This window comes from Colletes gigas, unplaced genomic scaffold, assembly GCF_013123115.1.
Source record: "Colletes gigas isolate AHSC1104 unplaced genomic scaffold, ASM1312311v1 Colletes_gigas_Sc00031, whole genome shotgun sequence".
In the NCBI taxonomy this organism is placed as follows: domain Eukaryota; kingdom Metazoa; phylum Arthropoda; class Insecta; order Hymenoptera; family Colletidae; genus Colletes; species Colletes gigas.
The window spans coordinates 70524-97738 of record NW_025106660.1 but is presented as its reverse complement, the minus strand read 5'-3'; the positions used below and the strand labels follow the sequence as shown (position 1 = coordinate 97738).

Here is a 27215-nt window from a genome sequence, read left to right as displayed (position 1 = left end):
CTTTACCATTTCTTTCCATCGCGAGAAATACCTTCTTCCGTTTATTTCTGACCACGGTTCGTTCAGGGTTTGTCAGGCATTACGAAATATACTCGACGATCTTTGGTTTCAAATTTCGCGCCAAAGCTCTTCCGTTTTACCTGCACTAAGGGAAACACGGTTCGAAGTAACAGTTTGTTAGTAATAGTTCGCCTCGTGAACGATGTGCATGCTTTCATAGATAGATCGGTGAACGTTTAGCCCCTTGCCATACAATGACGCGTCTGACTCTTGTTCTTGAGACTACTTGCTCGTCATCGAGTCTTATCTATTAAAATCAACATTTCTTGTACGAATTTGAACAAAATTAAATAGTACACGTTTGAAAAATTATTTGAAATTAAATCGTACGTCAAGGGGTTAATTAAGGCTGAGAACGAATTATGAAAGTTGTTACACTGTTTCGATAATGGTCAGCGAACAAAATTGATATCTTCTGACTTTATCTTTCGAGTAATTCTTTTCTATAACTGTTATTTCGAACGTTTTGTACTGAATACGAGACGAGAGTAAAAATGGGTTAAAATCGTCTCGAGAGAGGTGAAACGAAAGACTATGTGAATTCAGAAATTGAATACTATTCGTAGGACTGTATGACGAGGGCACTGTAAGGCGCAGAGTAGCCGTCGATAGATCTGGAATAGATATTAACGAAGGTAACGATTAAACCAAAATTCAGTCGGGGAGACGCGCGATCCGCGAAATGCCGCGTTGCTTGTCAAATACAAAGAAAAATTCACGATATTGCGCAAGCGATAACATAATTTCACCGATACGTTATGGTGAATTTATGCTCTGCGATCGACGAAACGAAAACCGGCATTTCACGGCTCGTCTTCGTCAGCTGCGCCCCGACGACAAAAGAAAATCCTGTAGCAAATGCTCTTTACGGTCCTCTCTGGATCTCGTGCCTTTTTTCCTATCGTAAACTCTACCACACGCACGGATTTATTCACGGTAGCGAAAATGTCACGTAAGCTACAGTGTTCGACACCTTGTTGGCGGCGTAGGACAAAAATAAACCTAGGTAGAGAGCAAAAGGTACAACGAAATTAACGAAAAAGAGAAGAACGACTAAAAAGAACAAAAAAAAAAAAAAACAAAAAAAGAAATACCGTAGAAATGATGAATTTTAAACGTATGTTTGTTCGAACCTCTTTCTTACCGATGCTTCTGTTGTTTCCTTATTTCTTGTGCTGCCCGCCCTCCCCACCGTGTAGGGCTGCCCTACATGCTGGAGCGTGCTGGCCTTGACGTCCAACAAGGTACTGTCAACCTTCTTTCCACGCTCCTTTGGTGGCTTTAAGGATTTTCTTAAAGGGTGCACCCTTGCATGCTGGAGTACTTTACCTTTCTCACTCTGATACCCTCCCTTCATCCTCGCGAAGTTAACCTTTCTTCTGTCGTTCGCGATCGCCACGTAACGAGGGATGAACTCGTCCCGACGTCCCCAAATCGCTTTCTGCTTACCTTTTTCCCCTAGTTTTTAAGGATGTCGCTCGCATAGTGTCCGGATCTGTGTATCTGTTTTTCCCCCTCTCCCAACCGAGCATGCGATAAACAATTTTTTCGTTCACCCGCGTTCACTGTTCACGGATGAAAAAGTTCCAGGTCACGTTCCAATAACTTAACGAAACTCTATGCATCGCCGATCCTGAAGTGACTCCCGAAGGGCTTAACTCATGTCACGCCTCTAGAATGTTTGCTTGTTTGTCGTGAAACCCACCAAAACAGACATCCACGCGCACAAAGAGATGGTACCCGATATACTTACCCCTCGACAGAGTAAGAGTATCGCGAGCCAATACTCGCCGCCGCACTATTTCTTTTTCGGAGAATAGAACAAACGTGGCTTGTTGACATTTCAGAGATTCAACGAAATAGGGAATTTTACAAGAACGCCGACGTCAGACCGCCATTCACGTATGCATCGTTAATCCGACAGGTGAGTGATCCGTTCGATACGCGACCGTTCATTCCGCGCTCTGAATTACTCGGTCCGCGAATGAATCGTCCAACAAATAACGTGACTTTTCGATCAATTTAATTTACCAAGCGGAATACACCGGTGAGGATTAATGATCTTCCTCGTCGTGCAGGAAGTCCGCGTCGAAACGATCACCAGGTTGCATACTCGTTTCTTTTCTGTTCCGCAGTCGATCATCGAGTCGCCGGAGAAGCAGCTGACGCTGAACGAGATCTACAATTGGTTCCAGAACACGTTCTGCTACTTCCGGCGCAACGCGGCAACGTGGAAGGTATATCAATCTTGATTACAGTAATTTATTAGCGTTTCAGCGTTCCAGGAGATCGCGAGATCGCGACGATCGCGAGATTTTGAAAGTTCGCTCTGAGAGAAACAGCTTTTTTGCAATCGCTTTGCGATCGCGCAGCGGACACCATTTTTTGGCAGCTAGAGAATCCTTTTCGAATTAACGGTTCGTCGAACGATTCACACGACGCGAGAGAACGACGCTTCCGAGTCGAGAGAAGCGTGAATAATTTACGGCGGACGAGAAGACGACGCGCGGATCCACGGCCACGGCGAAACGTCGGGCCGAAAATTTTGTCGCGTTAACGCGCGTCCAGGAAGCCCTGGAAATAATTCTCCTCTAAATGGATGAACTCACCGTGGCACGAAGTTACGCAACGTTTGATTGCAAGTCACAAAGACGGAACGACTGGTCGTTGCAATTTGCATTTACGAGCAGATTAAGCCGAATGCGTTTAACTAGAAAGGATGAGCTTTCAAGAATCACAGATAATCTTACGTATTAATTTGAATTAACAAGCTGAGTGGTGCCGCCTAGCGGACGAGCTGGTAACGATTATTTTGTTGCTTTCCCGATTAAACGGGGAAGCACCGGTAACGTGTGGACTATTACGCCGCATTACGATTCATTCGTGGAGTATCCATCACGACTGCCGTCCATTCTATTCACGTGTCAAACGAACTGTGTTATATCGTTTCTTCCTGGGAGGAAGTCAGGACTCGAACGTACGCGTTTCGGACGGAATCGGGCTTTAAACGTAGAACAATCGACGTGCATTGTGTTTAAAATTACTTTAAAGGGGGAAGAGAAATGGTCAAATTCTGTGAATCGATTGGACGCTAAAACGTTGATCGATTATAGCTCTGTAGGCTTTAAGATATTGCGAAAACACTAAAAATTTTCAGCTATTTTATATCCAATAGTCGATATTTATGTTTGTATGAATTTGAAAGCATTTGTAACAATGTATTTATTCGAAGAAATGGCAAAATAGAATTTGTTTAACGTGGAAAATTTTGATTTCTATGTTTCATTATCGTTTCTCCGTAAAATCATTTTTGGGAAGTTCCTGCAAGTAAAGGAATTTTTGCTTCTTAAGAATCTTTTTCATCGATTCTTTTAAAAAATTTCCCATGCTACCATGCAGCGTAAATTGTGTTTTTACAGTGTTTTAGAGATTATGGAACTATAATTTATGAATGTTTTAGATGTCAGGGGCACCCGGATTTTGATTATTTTCTGTCATACTCCTTTCAAATGCATTTCAATCGTCGCTGTAACCAAAAAATACGGAAAGAAAAGGTTTATAAAGATATAGTCGGAACGAAATGAACTGAGTGCTCAAGGCCATTTGGCCAACTGCGAATCATACCAGGCACCGCTTCTACTTTTACGCCATGCCAGCTTGCTCTTTTGTTTGAGAGGTTAGGAGCGTGCGCCTGCAGATTTGCATGAACCAACGAAAGTCAGAGCAGCATAATCAAAACGGCATAGTAGGAGAATCCCCAGACTATGCAGGGTACAACGGAAACAGTGGTACAATAAAAAAAAGAGACGATTCTTCGTGCGAAATCCGGATCGAAAACTTGGAATAAAATTTTGCCATGCGAAGCTTCACTTTTGAAAAAATTTATTCTATAAATTCATCGCTCGAACGTTAAAACTATGGCTCAATTTGCCAAACGACACTTTTTAGATCATTCTTGTGATTGTTTATACAGGGTGTTCAGCCAACCCTGAGAAAATTTTTAATGGGAGATTATAGAGGCCAAAATAAGACTAAAATCAAGAATATCAATTTCTTGACTCAGGCTTCGTTGAAAAGTTATTAAAAAATTAAATTAAAAAATTTCAAATCTTTCTGAAAAAATTATTTTTGGATGCAGGGGTCAATTACAATCAATTTTGGTCAATAGACATACCCCCGAAATCCTATCCACTTTCAAGAAAAAAATTCCTTACCGAAAATATAATGTCTGACCATACATTGATAGGTTTCACTGAAATTTCATGCATATGTTTAAAATATCATAACTTCTGAACGGATTGGAGGATTTTAATGTTTAAAAAGGCAAACGACGCGTATTCTAGTGTAGAATATGTAGAAAGTCCAAAAATATTCGAAAAGTTGATCCTTGACCTCGAAAAATGAGAAAAACCCCATAAACATGGTCCAATATTCAAACAGCCATAACTTCTACAGTAGTGAATGTATTTCAATGAAACTTTTTTCTGAAGTAAAGACCATGGATACCCGCAAAAAAGTATTAGACAACTTTCCTGTAGGACGTCAAACAAATTTATTAAAAATGAAGAACGAATTTTTAAGGGTGTAGGTGCCTAAATTTTTCGACAAAAAAAAAATTTCAAATCATTCTGGAAAAATTATTTTCGGTTATGGGGGTTAATTACAATCATTTTTAGTAAATAGTCATTCTTCCGAAATCCTGCACATTTTCGAGAAAAAAATTCAGTACGGGCGAAACTTTAAACGTTAATAATTTTTTAACGAAGCCTCCATTAAAAAATTTGTATTCTTGATTTTCGTCCTATTTTGGCCTCTAGAATCACCCATTACAATTTTTCCCAAGGATGGCCGAACACCCTGTATATCTTCAAAAGTTGATAAAATTATTATTCAATTGTATTTCGTACTCTGATAAAATTGAAACAAACTTAATTATCTATAAACGGTAACAATTATCCAAAACATCATTCCATAAACCTTCATCAATTGTACATACTCAAGGAACTTAAAAATTGATTTTCTCGAAAATGAAGCTTCCAGTGGAAAATTTTTATTGCACGTTTTTGATTTACTTTTTACACAAAGAACCACTTCGTTACTAGCAAACTATTTTTCCACGTTTCGAGTCCGACGCCATCGTAGAACGGTCGTTCGCGTCGCGGCGTCCACCCGTCAGCTAGCATCTAAGAGCTTGCATTTTGCAAATTTTATTTCACAAACGATCTACGGCGTATGTTTCACTAAAACGAAGCTTGTACGAGGCTCGACGAAGTACGATACGTTTTGCTCGTTAGTTAGTTTGCGCTTCGACCATGATCGAGTCGCAATGCGATCCTCGACGATCCGCTTGTTGGCAAGAGTGCGCGCGCGCGTGTGTTCTGCGTGTGTGCGAGTGAGCGTGGAAGTAATCGACGTTTGCCATGACGCTTCGCCTCGCATGGTTATGTGTATCTAAGAAAATTTTCAATGCAGAAAAAAAAAAAACATACAGGTTCGACTACCGTGCGACCAAGAACGACCACAAGGCTCCGTCACACGGCGATCCACGGTTACTGGTTGGGGGCGGACGGGGAATGGCGGCCATCGAGCAACGTCGTCGTTGAATTTTTTTCTGATTTCTGTTTTTATTTTTTTTTTTTTTTATTTATATATTTTACTTCTCCTTCTTTTGGAATTTTGTACGGCCCTGCGGCATGTATAATTGTTGTCGTTGCCCCTAGACTTAGATGACTAGCTGTGCATTAACGATAAAGGAATGCCACATACCGTGTATCTTTCGATTAATCGTTTTGGTTCGTTATGTCCTCTTACGGCCTTGTCATTGCGCGACCATCGCCGGGTATCCTTTCTGCTCTCGCACGACGTACTAATTTTATTCTTCATCAGCTGCGTCGGGTCGTTCAGCTTTCTTGTTCCTCTCTGACCGACTCGTCGAGTAGGTTTCAGAAACAGTCGCGGGGGCCGTCACCTCGACGATAGAAAAGGAGCTCGCGTGTCTCGCGCGAACAGGGGGTGGCGGCTCCCCGACAAAGACATATCTCCTTCCACAAAACACACGATATACAGAGCTTGTCTAAACGGGGAGGAAAGGGGAAACGGAATACAAAAAAAAAATACAAAATCGAATCGGTTGCATCCCCTGTGAACCTTGTCCATGCTCTCGACGGCTCCTCGAGAGAAACGGATCATCCACCGCCCGCGCCTGTTACGGCGTGTGCGTATCGGACCATCATTATCATCATCATCATCATCACGATCGTCGTGTATCGGATGTCGGGGACGACACCGCCTGTAAAACACGCCATCGAACCCGTGCCCCGATCGACAGCCGGCCTCGCGATTGAGTTGGCTTCGTTCGTTTTTTGCGTTGCTTATTTAGTCTGTGTATTATTTTGTATAGAACGCAGTGCGACACAACCTGTCTCTCCACAAATGTTTCATGCGAGTCGAAAACGTGAAAGGCGCCGTATGGACGGTGGACGAAGTGGAGTTTTACAAGAGACGTCCTCAACGCGCTTGCAGCACGACCGGGTACGTTGCCCCGCCCCCCTCGTCCCACCGACAATCAAAACAAAATTACAACCGCGTATTTTTACTCTTTCTCACTCCATTATATTATAGATATTATATCTATCTATTTTTCTCTTTGATATCACGTAATATCTTCCTGGCCCACCCCCTTGAGAACGGATAATACCGTGTACCCTCAGAAAATTATCGGCCCTCGGTCGCCTCCCGTTACTCATTCTCCCTCATTCCCCTCCACGCCAACGAGATCCTTGTTTTTTAATATTTCTATATATTTCTTCTCTTTCTATCTATGTCTTTTTTACATATTTATAGATATTTATATATATATATAATATATATATATATATGTATTTTACATACTCACTTTAATCGCTTTTACTCTTGTTACATACTCGTACCGCTAACCCCCCGACTCCCTTCATATTTAAACTGCCAATTTTTTACAATCTTTTATATGTATATATATATAGCAACATTTTTACATACTTTTACAATTTTTTTTCCTTTATATATTAATACTTATATATACATTTTTCTATGTATATTAATGCTTATATATATATATTCTCAATAGTGTTTAATATTTCTATTTTTTATACGTATACATTTATATATATAGCTTTTTTCTATATTCACGTATTTTTCATAGCTACTTATTATACATATGTATGTCTATTCATAAGGTTTACTATGTGTGCGCGCGCATCGCGCGTGCGTGTGCAAGCCTCGTATGTATGTATACGCACATACACGCACGTTCCACTGTGCATTCATTTGTTCTATTATCTATTACGATGTGTTTCTCTCGAATAGACCCTACATCGTGACCCTGACCCCTCACTTTAGTTGTTTTATTTTTTTCTCTTAATATATATACATATCTATATGTTTCTATATACCCTTTTGTGTATCTTATGCGTGCGCATTCATACGTATAGATTTGTGCGCGTGTGTGTGTATATAAAACGTTACTATTTTTTTTTTTTTCTCATACACCTGTCTCGCCGTAATAATCTGTATTGTCGATTGCTTGCGTCGTTTGTCTGTAAAACGTCTGTCTGCTAACACCGAGCTTCCCGCGTTACAATTCGCGAACGTTCCTAGTCTTTTCTACGCCATTGCGTGTCGGGAAAACCACGTTCCCTCGTCTCTTAAACAAAGCCAAAGTTTGGACGAATTTTGTTCGCGAATAACGAATAAAAATGTCAGGTTTATTCGTCAGCTAAAATAATTTAGAAGTCCGCGAATGAATCTGGAAATTTTTATTCGGTATTCGCGAATGAAATTTGCCGATTGTTTCTAATCGGAATGGAGGGGAAAAATTCTATTCTGATTTTGATTTTTTGTCTCTGTAGTTTCAAACTTTAATTTCAATCGATTATGCACTATTTTACTGCCTTTATTGTAGTTCGAGGTGGTAATTTCCAAAACTGCTTTTATGTTTGTCGGTCAGCCTCAATCATGAGTTTTAATTGATTTTCTGTCTGAAGATTATCAAATTAATGTTTCTATTTCCTATAAATGTGAAGGGTACCGTTAATAAATACTAAATATCGCGTTGAATATATGCAAACCCAATCAAATACCATATTAATACTCCATTAGAATCTTAAACACCTGCACACGATAATTTGGAATAAAAATTATCAGATTATTGGTATACGTCCGATAAAATTAGATCGTACGGAAATAACAGAATGTTTCTAACACGCTCGAGGTGTCTCAGACAGTATGAATAAGACAACGCGATCCTCGTTAGCAGATCATTCTCCAGAGAAACTTCTTCCGAGTCGACCAAGTCTATTTTTTCTCCGTTCCGATTATTAATACATCGAACACAGTGTTCCCAATAATCACGGTACAACCAAGAACGAGGGTGATTCTACGCGAAAAAGGAAGTCTAAAACGTAGAATAAATTTCTTTCGTACGAGACTTCGTTCCGAGAGAAATCGACTTCGAGTGTTCGTGGGGCGCGTCCGCAAGTAGAAATGTCGACCGATGGTCGGACGAATTTTCAAATTCAATTATCTGGGAAACGAAGCACCGTACGATGGTATTACGTTCTACGTTTTCGACGCGTAGAATCACCAACTTTCCGATAGTACCGCGATCATCCCGTACATCTTCCGTGAAAACGTGGTTTTCGAGATTTTCATGTTCTCCAAGAGTCCGTTATGGAATTGTACCCGGGAAGCTGGCTTAGTATTGTGTTTGGTCCCGTGTGCGTGTGAACATTTTTATACTTGCCCGTCTCGTGTGCGATGGTAGCCGTCAGTTTGTGGTGCGTGACTGGGCCGCGTGTGGGTGTCGATGATCATGAGGTTCGACGAGGAGAGGAGGCTGGGAATGATTGCGAGAAGGGAGCCGCCGGTTTGCTCGTGTGGAAGAAAACCGTAGTAAAACCGTGGTGTGTGCTTTTTAACAAGCATGTGGGCTTTGCAGCGACTAACCGATCGGGAATTGGCAGGGCCAATGTCTCTGGCCCGAGTCTAGTCTCGAATACCCGGGAGCCGGATGCGGGATGCGCCCCAGTGCAGGCCGAGAACCGCAGAATTGCACTTTGGTCAGGTAGTGAGAGGAGCAGTCTCGCCTTACTGCGTATTTACTTTTACAAAAAAGAAAAGTATATTTTTTTTTTTGGTTCACTCTCTTTTCTCTGTCTCTCTCTTACCCCTTCTATTTTTTGCGAGTCTGTGCTGTCTTTGTTATTATACTTTTGGAACGTCGGAAATACGACTGCGCGGCGTCGCTCGACGTCGAGTTCCTCCGGGTAGGAGAGGACGCACGACGACCGACGACGACGACGAAGGCACACACGGGGGGCGTTGCCGGAGCGCGATCCTCCGGCGAGCCACGGACGCAATACGATGGATAGAGCGTTGAGAACCGAAAGAGAAACTAAGAAAAAAAACACCCCCCAATACGACGAAAAGAAAAAAAAAAAATCAAACGAAACAGCAACAAAGCAAACAAAAAAAAAAACAGTTTTAAAAGCTAAAGAAATTTCAACGACAACAAGCAGAAACAACCTTTATCTTTTTTACTCTCTTTTTCTCTATTTCTTGGTGGTCTTGTCTGTGTATACAGAACGCGATCCGCACCAATCTATCATTGCACAAGTGTTTTGTGCGCTATGAGGACGACTTCGGGTCATTCTGGATGGTGGACGACGCCGAGTTCGTAAAGCGGCGGCATCTGTCCCGCGGCCGCCCCAGGAAATATGACCCAACCCCATCACCCACTCCACCCCACCTCTCCGCACAGTAAGCACTACCACTTTTTAGAATTCTGCTGGCTGGCTGGCGCGACGTTCTGACCTTACCGCGGTATCTTTTATAACGCGGCGACCGGGACGTTTTCGCTTGGCCGTTGTCTACAAAACGAACCACTAAACGCCCCTCTCGTACCTGCTGCCTTTGTCGTTCAAAAAAAAAAGAACCGAATCTTTTCCAACTCTTCCGGTTTTCCCGTCGCTCTCAACGATTTCTAAATATCAAAATTTCTTTTCTACGACATCCTCGCGCTCCTTTTCTGACGCTCAATTCGCCCGCACGACGTCGCGATCGAACTCTCCGGAGCGACCAGTCGCGAAGTGACTTCCAAGGCAGCAGGGATTGACTCTACGCAGTTTATCCAATCCCCAGGAAACGAATTCCGCATCATGCCTGCCTCGAACGCCTTTAGAATCCGTCTCCCCGAGAACCGGACCACCGTAGAACCGTCTCAGTTTCCCCCCGTTCGTGACCAGAGGTGCGCAGACCTTGTTCTCTTCTACTCAGATGCTCATTTAATTGCTAATTTATCATCAGCAAACAAAATTTAGCCGAGTGAATTCGAGGTGGATTCTAAAAAGTCAGAGAGCAACAACCGCTTCGATGAAAATTTCGAAACCCTCCGCGGTTAAATGGTGGTTGAATATCACGCGCACCTCTGCTCGTGACGTCCCAAACAGCCCTCATAGTACATCCCCGTAAACGTCACTAGAACCGTAGCCCGAGGCTCTAGCACACCCGAGAGAGCTTAAATCCTGAACGATCCTGCAGGAGCCCAGCCACAGGACGATTGGTCCATGCTGCAGGATCTCTGATGTGTTTAGTGGTTGCTCGCATGGATAACCGAGGATCCTAATATTCGTCCCTGAAATAAGTTAAAAAAAAAATATATATATATAATAACGATAAAGAAAATCACCCGTAAGACTATCCTACCACTGAAAACACTGTGCTTATAATTGTATGGTGCTTACGTAGTGGCGTTTGCAGTGTCTTGGGAGAATGTGGAAGTGTTTGCGCGAACAAACGTTTCGTTGCACCTTGTTTCTTTTTTTTACCCCGGACATTATCTCTCCGTTTCGCTATCAGCTGGTTTTTTCACTTCTTTTTTCCGTTCGAACGAAGCGTTTGTCGCGTCATTTTTTTTTCTTTCTTGGGTTCGATGTTTTTCTTTTGTTTTCGCTGTTGAGGAGCAAACCGTAGCGTGTAGCATTAGACAGAGCGACTTGGCGGATAGTTCCTCGTAAGGGAAAGGCGAAGCTTTTGTATTGTTATTATTTTTTTTTTTTTTTACTTTTTTAGTGTCGATGACAAAAGGCGTTGTTGAAGTATGCGTTCTCTTTTCTTTTTTTTCTTTCGTTTCTCGTTACACACGTCGCTCGCCTTTGGTTTTTTTTCTCTTCCGTTCGCCTTTAGTACGCTTCTTCGACGTGAGAGTGGTGTTCGGTGTGACTGATCATGTGTGTCAGGGCTACTCGCGCATGTGTAAATTGTGTAAATTAAGCGTCACAACTGCAATCTCGGATGATACGGAATTCTTCGTTCATCGTCTACGACCACTCTTCTTCTAACTCAGGTACCTCTCACGGTTTACGTACTAACTTTTGCAACCTCCGGTAATTTTCTGTACTTTTTTAATCGTCTTTTTAATAAACGTTTTTCAACAATTTTCTCTTTTTACATTATCACTCTACTTCTCACTATATTTCTCTACTTCTCTGTCTCTCTCTATCTTTCTCTACTTCTCTCTATCTCTGTCTTTTCCCTTTCAACTTCTCTTTACTACACTCGACGCTCCGAGTCACTTGATAAACGGCTCTAGGCGAAATATTTTTTCTCTTATATTTTTCCTTCGCATGCAACCGTCTCTCGTAAACAAATCTACACCCAAATATTTCTCTATTCTCATATTAAAAAATCGTATAATTGTGGTGATTGTTTGCGAGAGAGCGAAAGTACCTTTTTCGTGTCTCTCGAAAAAGGTACATCGTTCGATCGGGGTTCGGTACCAAAAGAAAAAAAAAATCACAAAGCGAGGAATTTCGGACAAAATCGTACGAAGGTAAGCACAGGTAAGCCTCAGAGCCGTTTATAAGCCACGACGTTGTTTCCGCAGCCAAAAACGAAGAAAGCAAAGGAACTGTTTTCCTGTCTCCTTCGTTTCGAGCGAACAGTACCCACGGAAACGGGAGCGACTTTTTTGAAATTTTTCAATATATACATATATCTACATTTACACTTTTTTTACCACCTAATCTCGCTCAATCTCAGCCAAGAGCCGATCGTTTGGACGAGCGAGTGAAACCGGTTGTACGGGTAAGAGTTTTCGAACTCTCTCTTTTTTCCACTCTTTTTATCTCATTTTTAATATAATATATACGTGTATACATTTTTTCATAATTATACTTCTCTTTATCTATCTTACTATCTATCTTTCCATTTTCTCTATCACTCTTTCTCTCTTTATCTATATACCTTTACATATTAAAACTCGATCACACGTGCACACATTGTACACACAAAGCTCTATCTTTACCCCTCACCCCTTCCCCGACCCCGAACCACAACCCCCACCGAATTTACTCTTAAAAAAAAAAAATTTATTCCACCCGTATACATTGACACAAAACTAAAAGAATAGAGCTTACATACACGCGTTTCGTTTCAGGGAAACAATTCACAGCCGAATTTCCGTCGATTATTAATAGTGTTTTCTCTGTCGATATGTAGGGGTGTCCCGTCGAAGAGCCCAACCCTAACGCACAGTCCGACCATGTACGGTGACGCATTAAACGCCAATCTCCAGGTAACTGTTTAGGATCGATGCAGTTTTCGATGTGGTTCCTCGCGTTTCTAACATTAACGTGTTTTTCGTAATCTCGATAATAGGCACGACGAACGATTGTCTCGACTAATCATCTGATGCAATTTGAGTATTTCCAGGCAGCGCTCGGTGACTCGAACATGGGCTTTCTGAGCAACTCGATGTGCACGTCGACGACGACGAGTCCCGACAAGGAGCATGTGTTAACACACAACGATTTAATGTGAGTAAAACAAAATTCGTACCCTTTGTTTACTGATAATATCTAAAATCTAATAACTCGTCTCGACAATCGAAAAATTCATCTGTGCAATATTTATCTTCTGTATTTTATTCTGTTCTGCTATTTAAAAAGAATTATTTTAATTAGAATGTACCAAGATGTGAGATATTATATATACAGATGTGTGTAGATAGTTTGTAAAGCAATCTTTCATGTAGTTTGTTATTTCTATACAGAGTGTTCAGCTATCCCTTGAAAAAATTTTAATGGAAGATTCTAGAGGTAAAAATAAGACGAAAATCAAGAATACCAATTTGTTGATTGAGGCTTCGTTAAAAAGTAATTAACGTTTAAAGTCAGTGAGTAGAGTCTCTCATGCTGAGTGAGAACCACTGTCGCGCAAACGTTCTACAGGCGGAACTTTAAACGTTAATAACTTTTTAACGAAGCCTCCATCAACAAATTGATATTCTTGATTTTCGTCTTATTTTGGCCTCTAGAATCTCCCATTAAAAACATATAAAATGATAAGACTAGATGTAATTGGGAAATTCTTAATTATGTGAGCAATATTAATTTAAATTAGATTGTAAAGCAATGTCTCTTTTTTTTTTATTTCTATATAGTGAAGAAAGTCTCTAAAAACACAAAAATAGAAAAAACACATAAAAGTATGAGACACTAGGTGTGATGGAACAGTAATAATTAAGAATAAAAGGAATATAAAATATAAAAGAACAACACAAAGATCTAACCCAAACTATACAAATAGAGGGGTTGAAATAAGATTGTTCTATAATTATTAATCGCGAAATTTAGTATAAATAGAACCAGACACCGACACAGAAGTTTCTATTATTTCGAAGCGTTTTCCTTCGCTAAAAGCTTTATTTCGAAACGGTTTCGTTGGTCCGGAAAGTTCAGCTGTTTCCAAACTTTTACCGTCGCATAGAAATTTCCGTTGTTTCGAAGTTATTTCGTTCGCCAGTAAGTTCCCCTGTAGTTCTGTCAACAAATACGTTATTCGAAGTCCGAAGATATTTAGGAAAGTTTCTTCCACGGTTTCGCGTACGCGTCACATGAAAGATTCCAAATGAGGAGAATAAATTTCCAATAGACAAAATTGCCTGTATTCCTCGCGAAATTGCTTCTACGATTCTCTTCCACGAAACCAAACGTCTCTGTTCGATTCTATCTGGTCGTTTCTTGGAGCTGCTTTTCTTGGATTGAATTTTATTTGGGCGAAATATTATTATTCTTTATATTGGTATACTTCGTTACGTAAATGTAAGAACACTGTGTGCGTCTGTTAGTGTTATTCGTTATTTGTCGTAGTATCGAACGAACGAGTTTCCTTTTATTGGTCTACTCTCGTGAAAGATATAAAGTCAACAAAGTGGGTGACTCTTTATTGGGGACCTAAGAAAATGATTTCTCAAGGTCAATTAGTGAAGAAAATAGATCTGATCATGATTCATGAATTTCTAAAAGGTTACAAGAATAAGTACTACGATAAATTTTAGGTTTTGCAATTCTCAATCGCAGAAAAACAAGATTTTAACGTTTTCAATCAACATATGGCAGGATCATTTGGTTTGCATACTATAAAACTTATATCAATAGCATTGGAAGAGTGCAAGTGGGTGCCCCATATCTACTCGTATAATTCTGATGACTCAATTAATAATATAATTCTCAAAACATTGCATAATAAAGGGAAAGTTACTAATATTGTGTTTGCGAATAAATTAATCAAAGTAAATCAAAATAAATCAAAATAAATTAATCAAATTGTTCAATGGTTCTCCATGCATGTACCATCAAAATATTTAAAAATCACACTCTATTTTATTCTGTAAATAGAATTATTTATGCCAACTCCGTACACACACAAACAGATACGTAAGAAGTCTAAAAGTACTCTTGCAGCATAAATTAATGATTTTACTAAATTTTATAGAGGATAATATTTTCTGCAATTTTTATTATTACTTTTTTTTTGTACAAATGGTTTTCTTCTGTTAATGAATGAATAATAGTAATAGTACACCAGAATATTTAATATTTTTTTATGAAAAAAATACTGTACATGCCCATAAGATGAATAAATATATCTGCAATATCTCAGTACAAAACAGCCTGTCTACCATTAAAAAAAAAATAACAAAAAAGGCAGAAGAAATGACGGTCTAGACAGCAATACTCCCTTAATGAATGAATAATAGTAATAGTAAACAAGAAGTTATAGCTCCCACAATGTTTAATATTTTTGGATGAAAAAAATACTGTACATGCTCATAAGATGAATAAATATATCTGCAAAATCTCAGTACAAAACAGCCTGCCTATCGTTAAAAAAAAAATCGGAAAAGATGGCGGTGTAGACAAGAGTACTCTGTTAATGAATATATTCTTTTTTGCAAATTGTGCAGGTCACCGTTGGATGAACCAGCCGTGCACATAAAGCAGGAGGGCCAGAGTCCTGAGGGGGGTAAACTCACGAGATTAATAAAGCGGGAGCTGGTGGACGCGGCTGTGGAGCAGGAGGGCGAGGATGATCAGGTGGACGAGAGGGAGTATCCCGAGAGCCACGGGCACGATTCGGGCCAGGACGAGGACATGGCCGAGGACCTGTCGATGGCGCCCGACATAATGACCCCGGAGGATCAGATCGAAGCGTAGTATCGTTTCTCGAGCAGCGAGTAGGTTCGAGCTGTCGCGTCTAGGCCCGTTCGCGAGAGAAAAACGATAACATCCTTCTTTCGCGTGGACGACGAGCCGAGACCGGGAAACGAGCGTGACGAGGACGCCGGCGAACGAAGAGGAAGAGAACGCCGGAAGACGACGACGAAGGCCCCTAGGACCACCCAGCCCTCCTCCTTCGTAAGAAATTCTCCCCCATGCATTCATCATATCCGAAGCCGCGACGCGTTAGAAGCGACTTTAAAGGTAACGAGATATAACGAGGAACACTGACGAAAGACGTAAGAAGAGAAAAAAAGGAAAAAAAAAAAATACAGAAAACACACACACGCGCGCGCGCGGAAAACTGAGACTTTTTCCGTGCTCCGGTCGCGAACGAACACGTCGACGAGAGTCGACGGGTGTCGGGAAACCGCGATCCTTCGATCCATATCCTTACTCAAGCAATTGCGAACAACGATGTATTTTCTGTTCTATCCTTCCGTTTCATTTCGGAACCGCGGTTATATCTATATAACGTAAATATATACATATACATATGTATCTCTCTCACTCTCTCTCTTTCGTGTACATTGCATTAGCGAGTAAATGAAGAAAGGGAAACGAAACGCATCCGCGTTCCGTTCGCTGTCGATCCTCGCAGCCTCGTTTCTTGCTTCCGGTTCCACCGCGTGCACGCAATGGTATTGGAATTAAAAAGCTGACATCGACCGTTCGCGAGCTGTTCTCGATCATCGACCGTCGTAGTCTCGAAAGGAAAATAGAAAGGAAGGGAGGGGGGAGAGGGCGTAAAATTTAATGGCGGAACGCGGGCACAAGCGCTCGGGAACGACTGACACTTAGTCTTTAATATATATCGTGGTAAATTAAGGGGGAAAAGATCGCGAAATGTCTATCGCGATGTACACTCCCGTCCATAAGTCACCGGACACTTACTCGTTTTCAGCAAAAGAATGATTAAAACAAAGATACAACTCTCTAGCTTGATTTTATTGTTAATCTTGTAATATTTAGGTATTTTACGATAAAGAAGTAGTGGAAAAATGTCAAATATCTTACCGAAATGTCTTATATTTTCTTTTCGTCAATATATCCGCCGCGTGCGGCTATCACTGCTTGGACTAGTCGTGGCATCCTGTCGAGTAATTTTTTTAATTTTTCTGGATTTATTGTTGTCCAACTTTTTTGTAATAGTTCCCATAAATGCTTTTTTAATTTTGGACACACTTTGCGTACGTTTCTGTCTATTTCTTCCCATAATTTCTCTATTGGATTAAGATCGGGTGATTGCGGAGGCCATACCATAATTTTCAATTCATGATTATTTTCTAGGTCTTTTAAATAATTTGCACAAATTTTTGCGGTGTGTTTGGGATCATTGTCCTGCATAAATATAAAGTTTCGTCCTATTAAGCGTTTTCCAGACGGCACTGCATGGTCATGTAAAATTTGCAAATATTGTTCTTTCTTTAATATTCCCTCGATTTGCACTAAATCGCCAGTTTGATTTGCCCCAAAACAACCCCATACCATTACAGACTGACCCCCATGCTTAACGGTTGGTACAATACAATCGGGAATTAATTTTTCACTTTGTTTCCTACGCACATGGATTCGTCGTTTTGTACCAAACACCTCAAACTTCGACTCATCGGTCCACAACACCTTTTCCCAATCTTCAGCAGTGTAATCTTTATGTAATTTTGCCCACTGCAGCCTTTTTCTCTTATTTTGAGTCCTTAATAACGGTTTTTTAACTGCAACACACCCGCGAAGCCCTGCTTGCAAAAGACGCCGCTTAACTGTTGTCGTACCAATTGGATCCTCTCGATCTTTGTTAACTTCTGCCGCAATTTCTGTTGATGTCATCCTCCTGTTTCGTTTACTTAACGTTTGTATATAGCGGTCTTCATTTTCTGTTGTTTTTTTGGGCCGTCCAGTTCGTTTTTTATATTCAAAAGTATTAGTCTCTGTTAATTTTTTCACTGTATCATGCACTGTTGATTTCGGAATTTTAGTTTTTATTGCAATTTCCCGCACAGAATAGCCTTCTTTAGCAAGAGTAATAATACTCGAACGCTTTTGAATGGATAATTCTTTTCTAGAACTGCTCATACTGATCACATGCACTGTCAAACTTGAAATGAAGAAGAAACAGCGACTTCGCCTTCGCAGCTCCATGCTTATCTCTGTTTAGTCTAGAACTCCTCTCAAAGTGTTTATAAACTCTTTACAATGTTCCCAATATAGTCCTTTGATGGTTTTGAACGTCCAAAGCGAACAATTTATCCCAACATGTACCGAATGGAAATGTAACGAAATAAGTGTTTATGCATGCAGTTCCTTTTTTAAACTTTTATTTAAATAACTAATATTTATTTCTATTTTTATATACCGAAATTATCGTAAAATACCTAAATATTACAAGATTAACAATAAAATCAAGCTAGAGAGTTATATCTGTGTTTTAATCATTCTTTTGCTGAAAACGAGTAAGTGTCCGGTGACTTATGGACGGGAGTGTAAATGAAACCGGGGACCCCTTTCGAAAAGGGCGCCTCGTTCTTATATCAGACACTTAAACGTTTAAGAAGCGGTCCGCGGTCCGTCGCTTAGTATTGTATAGTTTAGAGGAGATTAACCGTAAGTAGCGTGTCCCATGTCGATGGACATTTTTTTTAAACGAAATTCACGAGAAAGAAAAAGGTTACGCAGGAAGGACGATCGTTCGGAAAGATTCGAGCTTAGAGCGTACGAAACGAGGCCCGAGGACGGCCCCACACGAGCAAAAACCGGAAGCGGATGCGCGTTGGACACTTATAAATACATTAAATTACTATGTACGCATATACATATACATATATTAATACGTATACGTATCGAAATTATAAGGAATTAGATGTCGATGGCCCTGTTCTCCGTTCTCCATCCGAATTTCCCAAGCCCATCCGACACAGACTTGCCGATCCTGAATACCGCGTGATCGAACTCGGTTCCGAATTTTTCGAAAAGAAAAAAACAAATAAAAAAAACACGGGACCGCGTCCGGGAGCGTTCGGGGGCCCGTAATCGTCGATCTTCGAGCCCCTGGAAACACGAGTTCGGTCGAAAGCGTGCCCATGGACGAGCACGTGGATCCGTTACGAGACCTCCCAGATCGGAGGTCGTTGACGCCGCGTGGTGCGTCCTGTTGTTTACGAACGCGTCGCAGCGATCGAGAACGGGAGGGTCCGTTCGCGGGGAACGCGCCACAGGAGCGCGGGGGGCACGTTTGTTTGTAATATTTTTGTATATTAATTAGTTCGCGGGTACGATGGCCGGGCGCGCGTGTAGATAGTTTGCCAGCGCCTCCTGTGGATGCGTCGGGACGCGACTCTTCCGTCGCTGCGGCGTCGTCGCGGTGTGTCAGTGGCCGGGGACGCGAGACGAACATCTTGTCTTAGCATTTATAGGGCGACTGGTTAGTCGTACGACACAGAAACCGCCGGGGACGCTGACGAGTCGATCAAAATCACGATTGTTTTCATTTTTCTATCGCGATCTTGTTATTTTTCCTTTAAATGCAGGAAACTTTATTAAATTACGTAATCAAACTTTTCATTTTAAGCTGTGGCAGATATATTGGGTTAATATTGGGTAATTTGTTCGACTTTCCGTGGTACGAAATTCATCGAAATGCCCTCGAAAGCTGAGAATAAAGAAACGATATTACTTAATGGAGAAGCTGAATGTAATGATGTCAAAGAGATCCCCATATACGAGTGTACAATTTGAACTGTGGCTCTGAATACAGTAATGATTCGTAAAATGAACGTTTTTATTGAAATATGACATTTAAAAGGCGATACGAGCAAAGGTGCCAGCGACCATTTGTATAAAAGACAATGCTTTTTTTCGAAGCTCAACGATATCGCTGTGTATAAATATCTACTAATATCGAATTTCACTTTCGCTGTACGAAAGATGTTCATATTAAAAATCATTCCTGAACTTTGAAAAGATGCTTCTCTGGAAGTATGGTTGCAAAGACTTCGTTCTAGAGACACTGACTTCTAAAGTTATAACACTATAAGAAAGAATTCTACAATTAGTTTGTTCCAAATAATGGCGTCCACCGTGAAGACAAGCGTTGCACATATTATCGAGTGAATTTGTAAATTCTTTGCACTCTTCAGTATTCTCCATTTTAATCGAAGATCGAAAGCCATATAAATATATCGTGTCAGCATATTCGCCAATAAAACCAGAAATTTTGTTTACAGTCCAAATAAAACCACAACTCTAGAAGACAGAGAATTCTTTGCAGAAAGTATTTTCAAACACACTTCCAAAGAGAAATTCTTACTTTTAAAGGCCAGAATTCGTATTTCCATTTAACCCAGGAGTATATTAAATTCCGTAACTTTGCAGAGCGAAACGATCGAATGTTAACTTCGAAGTGGCATTAATTTTCAACGATACCGTTAAATTTGGATCAGTTTCGCGCGAGAATTCAAATTATCTATATTTTTAATCCGACAAAATCGGTCAACCGGGACGAAAATCGACTCGTAGCGCTACCCGTTTCGTTTGCCCCCAAATAAATTCTGTCGTCTCGAACTTTGTGATTAAACGACGTCACGATCATTCTGCAATTTTCATTCCTATATTAGCCACTCTGTCCATTCCGCGTGTAAAATAGCTTAGACGTTTAAGTTCCGTTAGTTCTCAGCCCATCTTTTCGCATCGTTCATTCCCCCCTCGCGGTACCTAACACAGCCCCCTCGCACGATACGATTTTTTCAATCGGTCACTTCGTCGATACAGTGTTCGCACAGTTCTGTATCTCCATTGAAAATTCAATTTTCTCGCGTATTTGTCTATAGTCAAATTTAATATAGCACTTGTTCTACAAGACATCGTACGCATACAGTGACGGCCATTTTAATTTCTAAATTTTATATATTGTTCTGGGAAGCTTCCAAAAATAACTATCAGGTCGTCCCTTATGTTCGTGACTAGTTTTGTACTATAACTTAAAGTTATTAAAAATATAACGGAATTTGATGAAAAACAGTGAACCTCTTTTCGTTGGACAACTCCCTCCCCTTCCTTTGGCAAAGCCATTGCATCGTTGCTACAAAATTTGTTCGATTTTTTATTAAAATGTGGTTCAACGCTTTTTATCAGACCACCAACATTTTCAAATTGTTTTAAACCTGGAGACTGTTGTATTTTATTTCGTATAAGGTTCAGTTTTCATATATGCTAACAAAAATCAAGAAATTTTCGTTCCATAAGCCAGCATGGAATCCAAACTTCGAGCTTCGATAAAATATCTATTCGTTTCAAATTTGTACGAATGTTATATGTTTAAAATTTTAGAATCCTCTGAACTGAGAAATTTTTTTTGCTTTCTATTAAATTATACATTTTAGCCTCGCCAAGTTCAGAATATCGAACTACACGAACTTATGGGACGACCTAATACATTATAATACCACCTTACGGGCACTGATCGATATATTTATTGATACCTTTCATGTTGACGATTACCTTAACACATTGACTGCCACATCACCCATATATGGGTGTCACGACTTTTCACCGAGGAGTTAAACAAATTAATTCTCAAGATCAGATGCAAAAGAAAATAAAGCTAGGTAGGGTCCCTTGAGTTTTAACGAGTCTGTGAAAATAAATTCCATGGCGAATTCTTGGTACGCTAGTTTCCAATTGTCTAAAAACAAAATGTAATTTTCCTTTTAATTTGAGGGGTCTGCCAGTCAACGTGTTAAAATACGATTTTTCTTTTAATCAGAATATGTACTCATGCCATTGCATCAAACAAATTCAACACAAGTTGTTGAAAAGTTAAATATGGAATCTGACATCCGTCAAATTGATGGCTAAATCTAGTGTTAAAAACGTATTTACTTTTTCGTATATGTATATGTTCCTTCACTGTATTCAATTTTCGTAAAGTAGTTTCGACTCGTACAATAAATAGATTTGTATACTTGAGAATGCAGAAATATGCGAACACTACCGATTATTATCAGTAGACTGCGGATATTTATGCATTTATGGGAAATTTAGATTGTCAAAAAACTATAGACTGCATTTAATATGCAAAAATATAACAAATACTTCAAGTAAGATAAGAATTATTGTATTTTGGGGTTGAAACAACCCTCTACAAAGCTTTTATTTTATTAATTCTATTAATAAATATATGAATTTGCATAAAAATCCGCAGTCTAATTATCAGTTTCAAAGGTAGAATGGCCAAAACCGTGTCGTGCAAGAGGGTTGGAGTCGAGTTCGACTCGCGTTCGTCGATTAGTATTAGAAAGTGAGAAAGTGTGCGAGTGAGTGTGTGCGACCACGCGCGTGTCATCGAACATTGGCTCGCAGAAAATGGACGAAAGAACGAGAAGAGATGGAGAAATGATCCACTAAAAAGAGGAAAATGAAAGTGCCGCTTTTGGGCTCGCTTTCGCGCAACGCGACCTATTACATAATCTAAGTCTATATGTATTGTGTATAATGGATTTAAGGACTTGATATAACATAGAAGAGGACTCTCCTGTAAATAGTTGAACTCGTCGAGGCATTAGGGATTTGCGAACATTTGCGTAATTTTTTTTGCGGATGAATGAGTTTTATCGAATAGTCTGGTATATAAAAGTCTATATATATACACGTACCATCCACGTACACGGACGCGCGCGCACACACACACACACACGTACTACACACGGACACGAATAACGTTGCGCGTATCCCCCACCCCCCAACCCCCACCCCCCCCCGGCTGCATTTAATTTTTACTTTTGAAATCTCGAATTTCCCGAGGACGAAGGCGACGACCGTCGATTCTCACGAGTCCGGGCAGCACGACCGAAGACACTTTCTCGTTTTGTCCAACCGACCGTTTTTGGATCGTGAAAATAAACGAAAAGAAAAAAAAAAAATTAATAATAATAACGTGTACACACGCGATCGAGTCGATCGATATCGAGCGAACGCGATGTTCTTCGTAATCGGATCCACGGAGTAGCACGAGATGAGAGACCGTACGATGATTGTTCTTTTTCGTTCCACGAACCTTTTTTGTATAGTAGCCGCTGTTACCTTGCGAATATTCTATATTGTACATGTTTAAACGTTCCCTGTTATGTTTGTTGTATATTTCGAATAGGTCTTGTATAAAAGAATGGTTAAATTTTTTCGTACGAGCGTAGGTGAAGACGGGATTTAGATTGCGAGTTACCACCCGGGTTCCATCGATTTTGTGTATTCTTCGCGTTTAGTCGGCCAGATAATACTTCGCGGGCAAAGGTATCGGTTTCCTCTCTTCGCGTCGATGCTGAATTCTTCTAATATTCGTTATAGCGTGTAACGAGCCATCGCGATCATATCAGATTTTTAGGGATGTCGAGCGAACAGTGCTGTAAACTCAATACTTTTTACTCGTTTTCGTACATGATCGTTGACTCTATCGTTTCTCGGATTAGAAAAATTATAGTTTCTCGGGGAACAATGTTCGGCGCGCCGGGAAACGATCAAAACCTTGTTTCGCGCGTATTTCGTTTCCTACGGGTTCGCGAATAAAAAATCACTCCGAGCGTAATAATTCGTCGATCGCGTGGAATCTATTTTTCGAGACACACACACCGGTATACAGAAAACGCGTACCTCGAGCTAGTTTCGAAATTGTTCTCGTTGCTTAGACACGGATCTCGATGTCGGTTTATCGTCAGCGGATCTTTTCAGTATTATCCTGTGCCGTATGAAAAACGAGGAAGTTCTTGTACGCTAAAATCCGAGCACTTATAGAGTTATTCAACAAAAGATTCCTAGAACTTTATCGTCTGGATTACTTTATTAAGTATTGTATGATAAGTTGCCTTGTAAAAATGTACCGATTTTACCAAGAAAAATTAAATGTGTTACTGAAAGAAAAACAACCACCTCTGAACTGTTTCATCGACCTTTTTTTTTCGTCAGATGAAAAAAAAGGTAGCGAGGGATAGCAGTTACTTATCGATTAAGTAGTAATTGTAAGTACCGAAGAGTTATAATTTTCACTGTACTTTCTTTGTATAAGACTGACATCGTTTGTATATGCTTAAAATACGATCCTGTTAGGTACGTCAAGATTTATACACGTAAATTGATGTGTTTAACGGTATATGTGTTTAGATCACGGAAGGACTTATATCATACTGTAAATAGAGAACTTAAGGAATCGCATTTTCTAGCTCGAATTAAGCTCTAGAATTAAGTCTTTATCTAATAGAATCGTCTTGAAGAAGAATATATATCTATATATATATATGTATATATATATACACACATATATAAATAATATATATTTATATATATATATATATGTATGTATATACTTAATAAAACAGCAATTCGTGAACATGAGGATTCAAAGCTGTCTAAACTGTTTGTTTCCGAAATCCTTGTTTGTCATATTTAATAAAAGAACTGCAAACAATTCGTGATCATCAAATTTTTCCGTTTTCGATTTTATTTTGTTTCGAGACAGTTTCCTCGTATTTAAACTTCTTTAAACGCAAGTCGTTTCGACCGTACCACGAAGTATCAATGAAAACTACGAGCACGCAAACACTACACTTTCCGTTCTATAGATACATCAATATCGATCAAAGGTTATTCTTAGTATTAATCTGTTGAATGATCAATAATTTCGTAACTAGGTAACCATCTGCTGGTCTCTTTTACGTTACTATCAGTCGACAAAACCAGAATCTTCGCGTTGTTGCAATCGATAATGTACCAGAATATGGCACAACAGAAATTTTTCCTATCAACTGAAGGCATAAAGAGGGACAGTTTAGCCACAGACGAGATATATGAATAGACCTTTCACCACAGACGAGATATATGAATAGACGTTTCACGTAATGTAATTTTTCGGCCGGAGTTTCTGGGGTCCCGGGACCCCATTACCATTTTCGTGTCACTCGCAACGTTATCAACAGATTCAGAAATTAACACAAGAGGAAGTGAGACAGAAAATACAATTACATAAATTTTATTATTTTTTAACGGAATTAAAGCTGTAGGGTCCATCATTGGACATTAATCGATTAATTTCATTCGAGAAATCAATTAAAAATTTCAAGATTATTAAAATTCATAAGGATGTATTTCATTGATACGTACACCGCAAATTCTCTATTTTTTATTTTAAATTGTAATACATCATTTATTAAAAAAATAACTCGGCAGAAACGTATTTGCGACTCGAAATCAGTTTAATCAGACTGTGCATCGGGGCCCCGGAAACTCCTCATTCCTCGCTTTCGCAACTATGCCCAATTGCGTGTACGTGAGCTCGTTGAGTTTCGGAAGAGCCGAGAAGAACAGGCTGATACTCGCTTTCCTTCTCGCTCTTGCATCGCTGACGTCGTTTACATTTCTCGAAAGCAAGCCTGGCATCGCCAACCGTTCGAATCGTCAGTAAACGACAAAAGCCATCGTGACCGACAGACCTTACATTTCTCGAAATCGGACCTGGGCGCTTTTTGAAGATTCATTGACTTTCCATACGAAGCGACCATGCGTTATATACATATACATGTTATACATGCTAGGAACTATAAGTTGTATAACTTTCGTCGTATATCTACTTTCTAATAACATGGGAAAATTTTAAAATATAAAAAAATGTAAGAATACTGTAGAATTTTTGCAATGGAGAATTATTGAAAGAAAATGAGGTAACTATTTAGAAAAGGCCGGGTCTCACCGATTTCGATGATTTTTGAATATGTTGTAGAAATCAACATTTTGAGCAACTTTTTCCTATACATATAACCGCCGCTTGGCCTTAGTTTCCGAGATTTTTCTTCAAAAAGATCGCTACTACTACAATGAATTCTGTCTATATGTGCATATCTGTGGCTCTGTATTGCATCAGTCCACGATCGTTGCTTTTTTCTCTTGTTTGTATTGGTCGGCATGACAACCGACGACAAATAATGTATAATGTGTCGAGCTAAATCTAGTTCTGCATTGTTGTCAAAGGTTCGAATATTCTGAAGTATGGAACTCGCCAAATACATTATGTAGGCTATTTAGGTGAATTCTTCTTCCGTCGACAATATCATGCTAATGATCTAATAATTAAATTTGTCGAAATAATGGCTGAAATCTTTCCCACTTCTGATAATATCAATAAAGAAAATTGAAATAGAAAATGAATGCGTGGCCGCCGTTAGGCGGCCGGCTACACAAATCGAGTTTTTAAGCACAGCTGTTATACGCATTCATTGCCGGCCGCCTCGATGTATCTATAGAAACAATAAACAATCGGCGAGTCGTATATACAGGGTGTTCGGCCACCTCTAGCAAAAATTTTAATGAGCGATAGTAGAGGCCAAAATAAGACGAAAATCAAGAATACTAATTTGTTGATGGAAGCTTCGTTAAAAAGTTATTAACAATTAAATTCAAAAATTTCAAATCGTTCTGGAAAAATTATTTTCGGTTGCGGGGGTCAACTACAATCATTTTTGGTGAGTACACATACCTCCGAAATCCTATCTACTTTCGAGAAAAAAAATCGAGTAGGTGCTGAAATTTTTCGGCGAAAAAAAATTTTTCAAATCGTTTTAAAAAAATTATTTTCGGTTGCGGGGATCAATTACAATCATTTTTTATCATTACACATACCTCCGAAATCGTACGCACTTTCGAGAAAAAAATTCCTTACTGAAAATCCAATTAGGTGCCTAAATTTTTCAACGGAGAAAAAAAATTGCAAATCGTTGTGGAAAAATTATTTTCGGTTGCGGGGGTCAATTACAATCAGTTTTTGTCATTAGACATACCCACGAAATCCTGCCCACTTTCGAGAAAAAAAATAGAGAAGGTGTGAAATTATTCGAGAAAATTAAAAAATTGCAAATCGTTGTGGAAAAATTATTTTCGGTTGTAGGGTTCAGTTACAGTCATTTTTGGTGAATAGACATACCCCCGAAATCTTGCGCATTTTCGAGAAAAAAATTCAGTAAGAGCGGCACTTTAAACGTTAATAACTTTTTAACGAAGCTTCCACCAACAAATTAGTATTCTTGATTTTCGTCTTATTTTGGCCTCTACTATAGCTCATTAAAATTTTTGCTAGAGGTGGCCGAACACCCTGTATATAACAGGCACGTAAGTGTAGATAGAATTCATTGTAGTAACAGCGATATTTGTGATATTATATGGTACAACTTTGGAACCAAGTAAGGCATTGTGTTGAAATTTGGTTTATATGTATTTATGGACATTGAAGAACACATATTTACAATACAAAATAAAAATTTATTTCTCATAATTTTCTATGGTATGGTAAATTCTGAAACAATTCTCAATATACATAGCAGGTTGATTTATACATGTTTCACAATAAAATGTTGTTTGACGTCTTTCTCCTGGTGTTTTCCTGTCGGAACAAATAATGCAGTCCCGGTTTCTTTGGCCTACATTTGGAATATGTAGCTTATTATTCATTCTATTGTCCGACAAAGAACGTTAATTTATTTAGATTATAACGAAGATAGCAATAGGAATGGTTCGACTTTGAATGAAGTT

At 39.6% G+C, this 27215-nt stretch overlaps 1 protein-coding gene across 9 annotated transcripts in view; it reads left to right on the top strand.

Moving 5' to 3' along the window:
- LOC122402021 (forkhead box protein P1) overlaps positions 1–16500 on the top strand; it is a 353183-nt gene extending 336683 nt beyond the window's left edge. For 5 of the 9 annotated variants that reach the window (XM_043404516.1, XM_043404515.1, XM_043404512.1 and 2 more), the window contains 7 exons: positions 627–695; positions 1908–1984; positions 2196–2297; positions 6461–6591; positions 12595–12670; positions 12799–12911; positions 15344–16500. In XM_043404516.1, coding sequence (XP_043260451.1) covers positions 627–695; positions 1908–1984; positions 2196–2297; positions 6461–6591; positions 12595–12670; positions 12799–12911; positions 15344–15593 — 818 coding nt within the window. In that variant the 3' untranslated portion in view covers positions 15594–16500. Of the gene's footprint in view, positions 1–626; positions 696–1907; positions 1985–2195; positions 2443–6460; positions 6592–12594; positions 12671–12798; positions 12912–15343 lie in introns of those variants that run through there. The other 4 variants (XM_043404517.1, XM_043404513.1, XM_043404518.1 and 1 more) reach the window with 3 other exon arrangements.
- The last annotated feature ends 10715 nt before the right edge of the window (positions 16501–27215 follow it).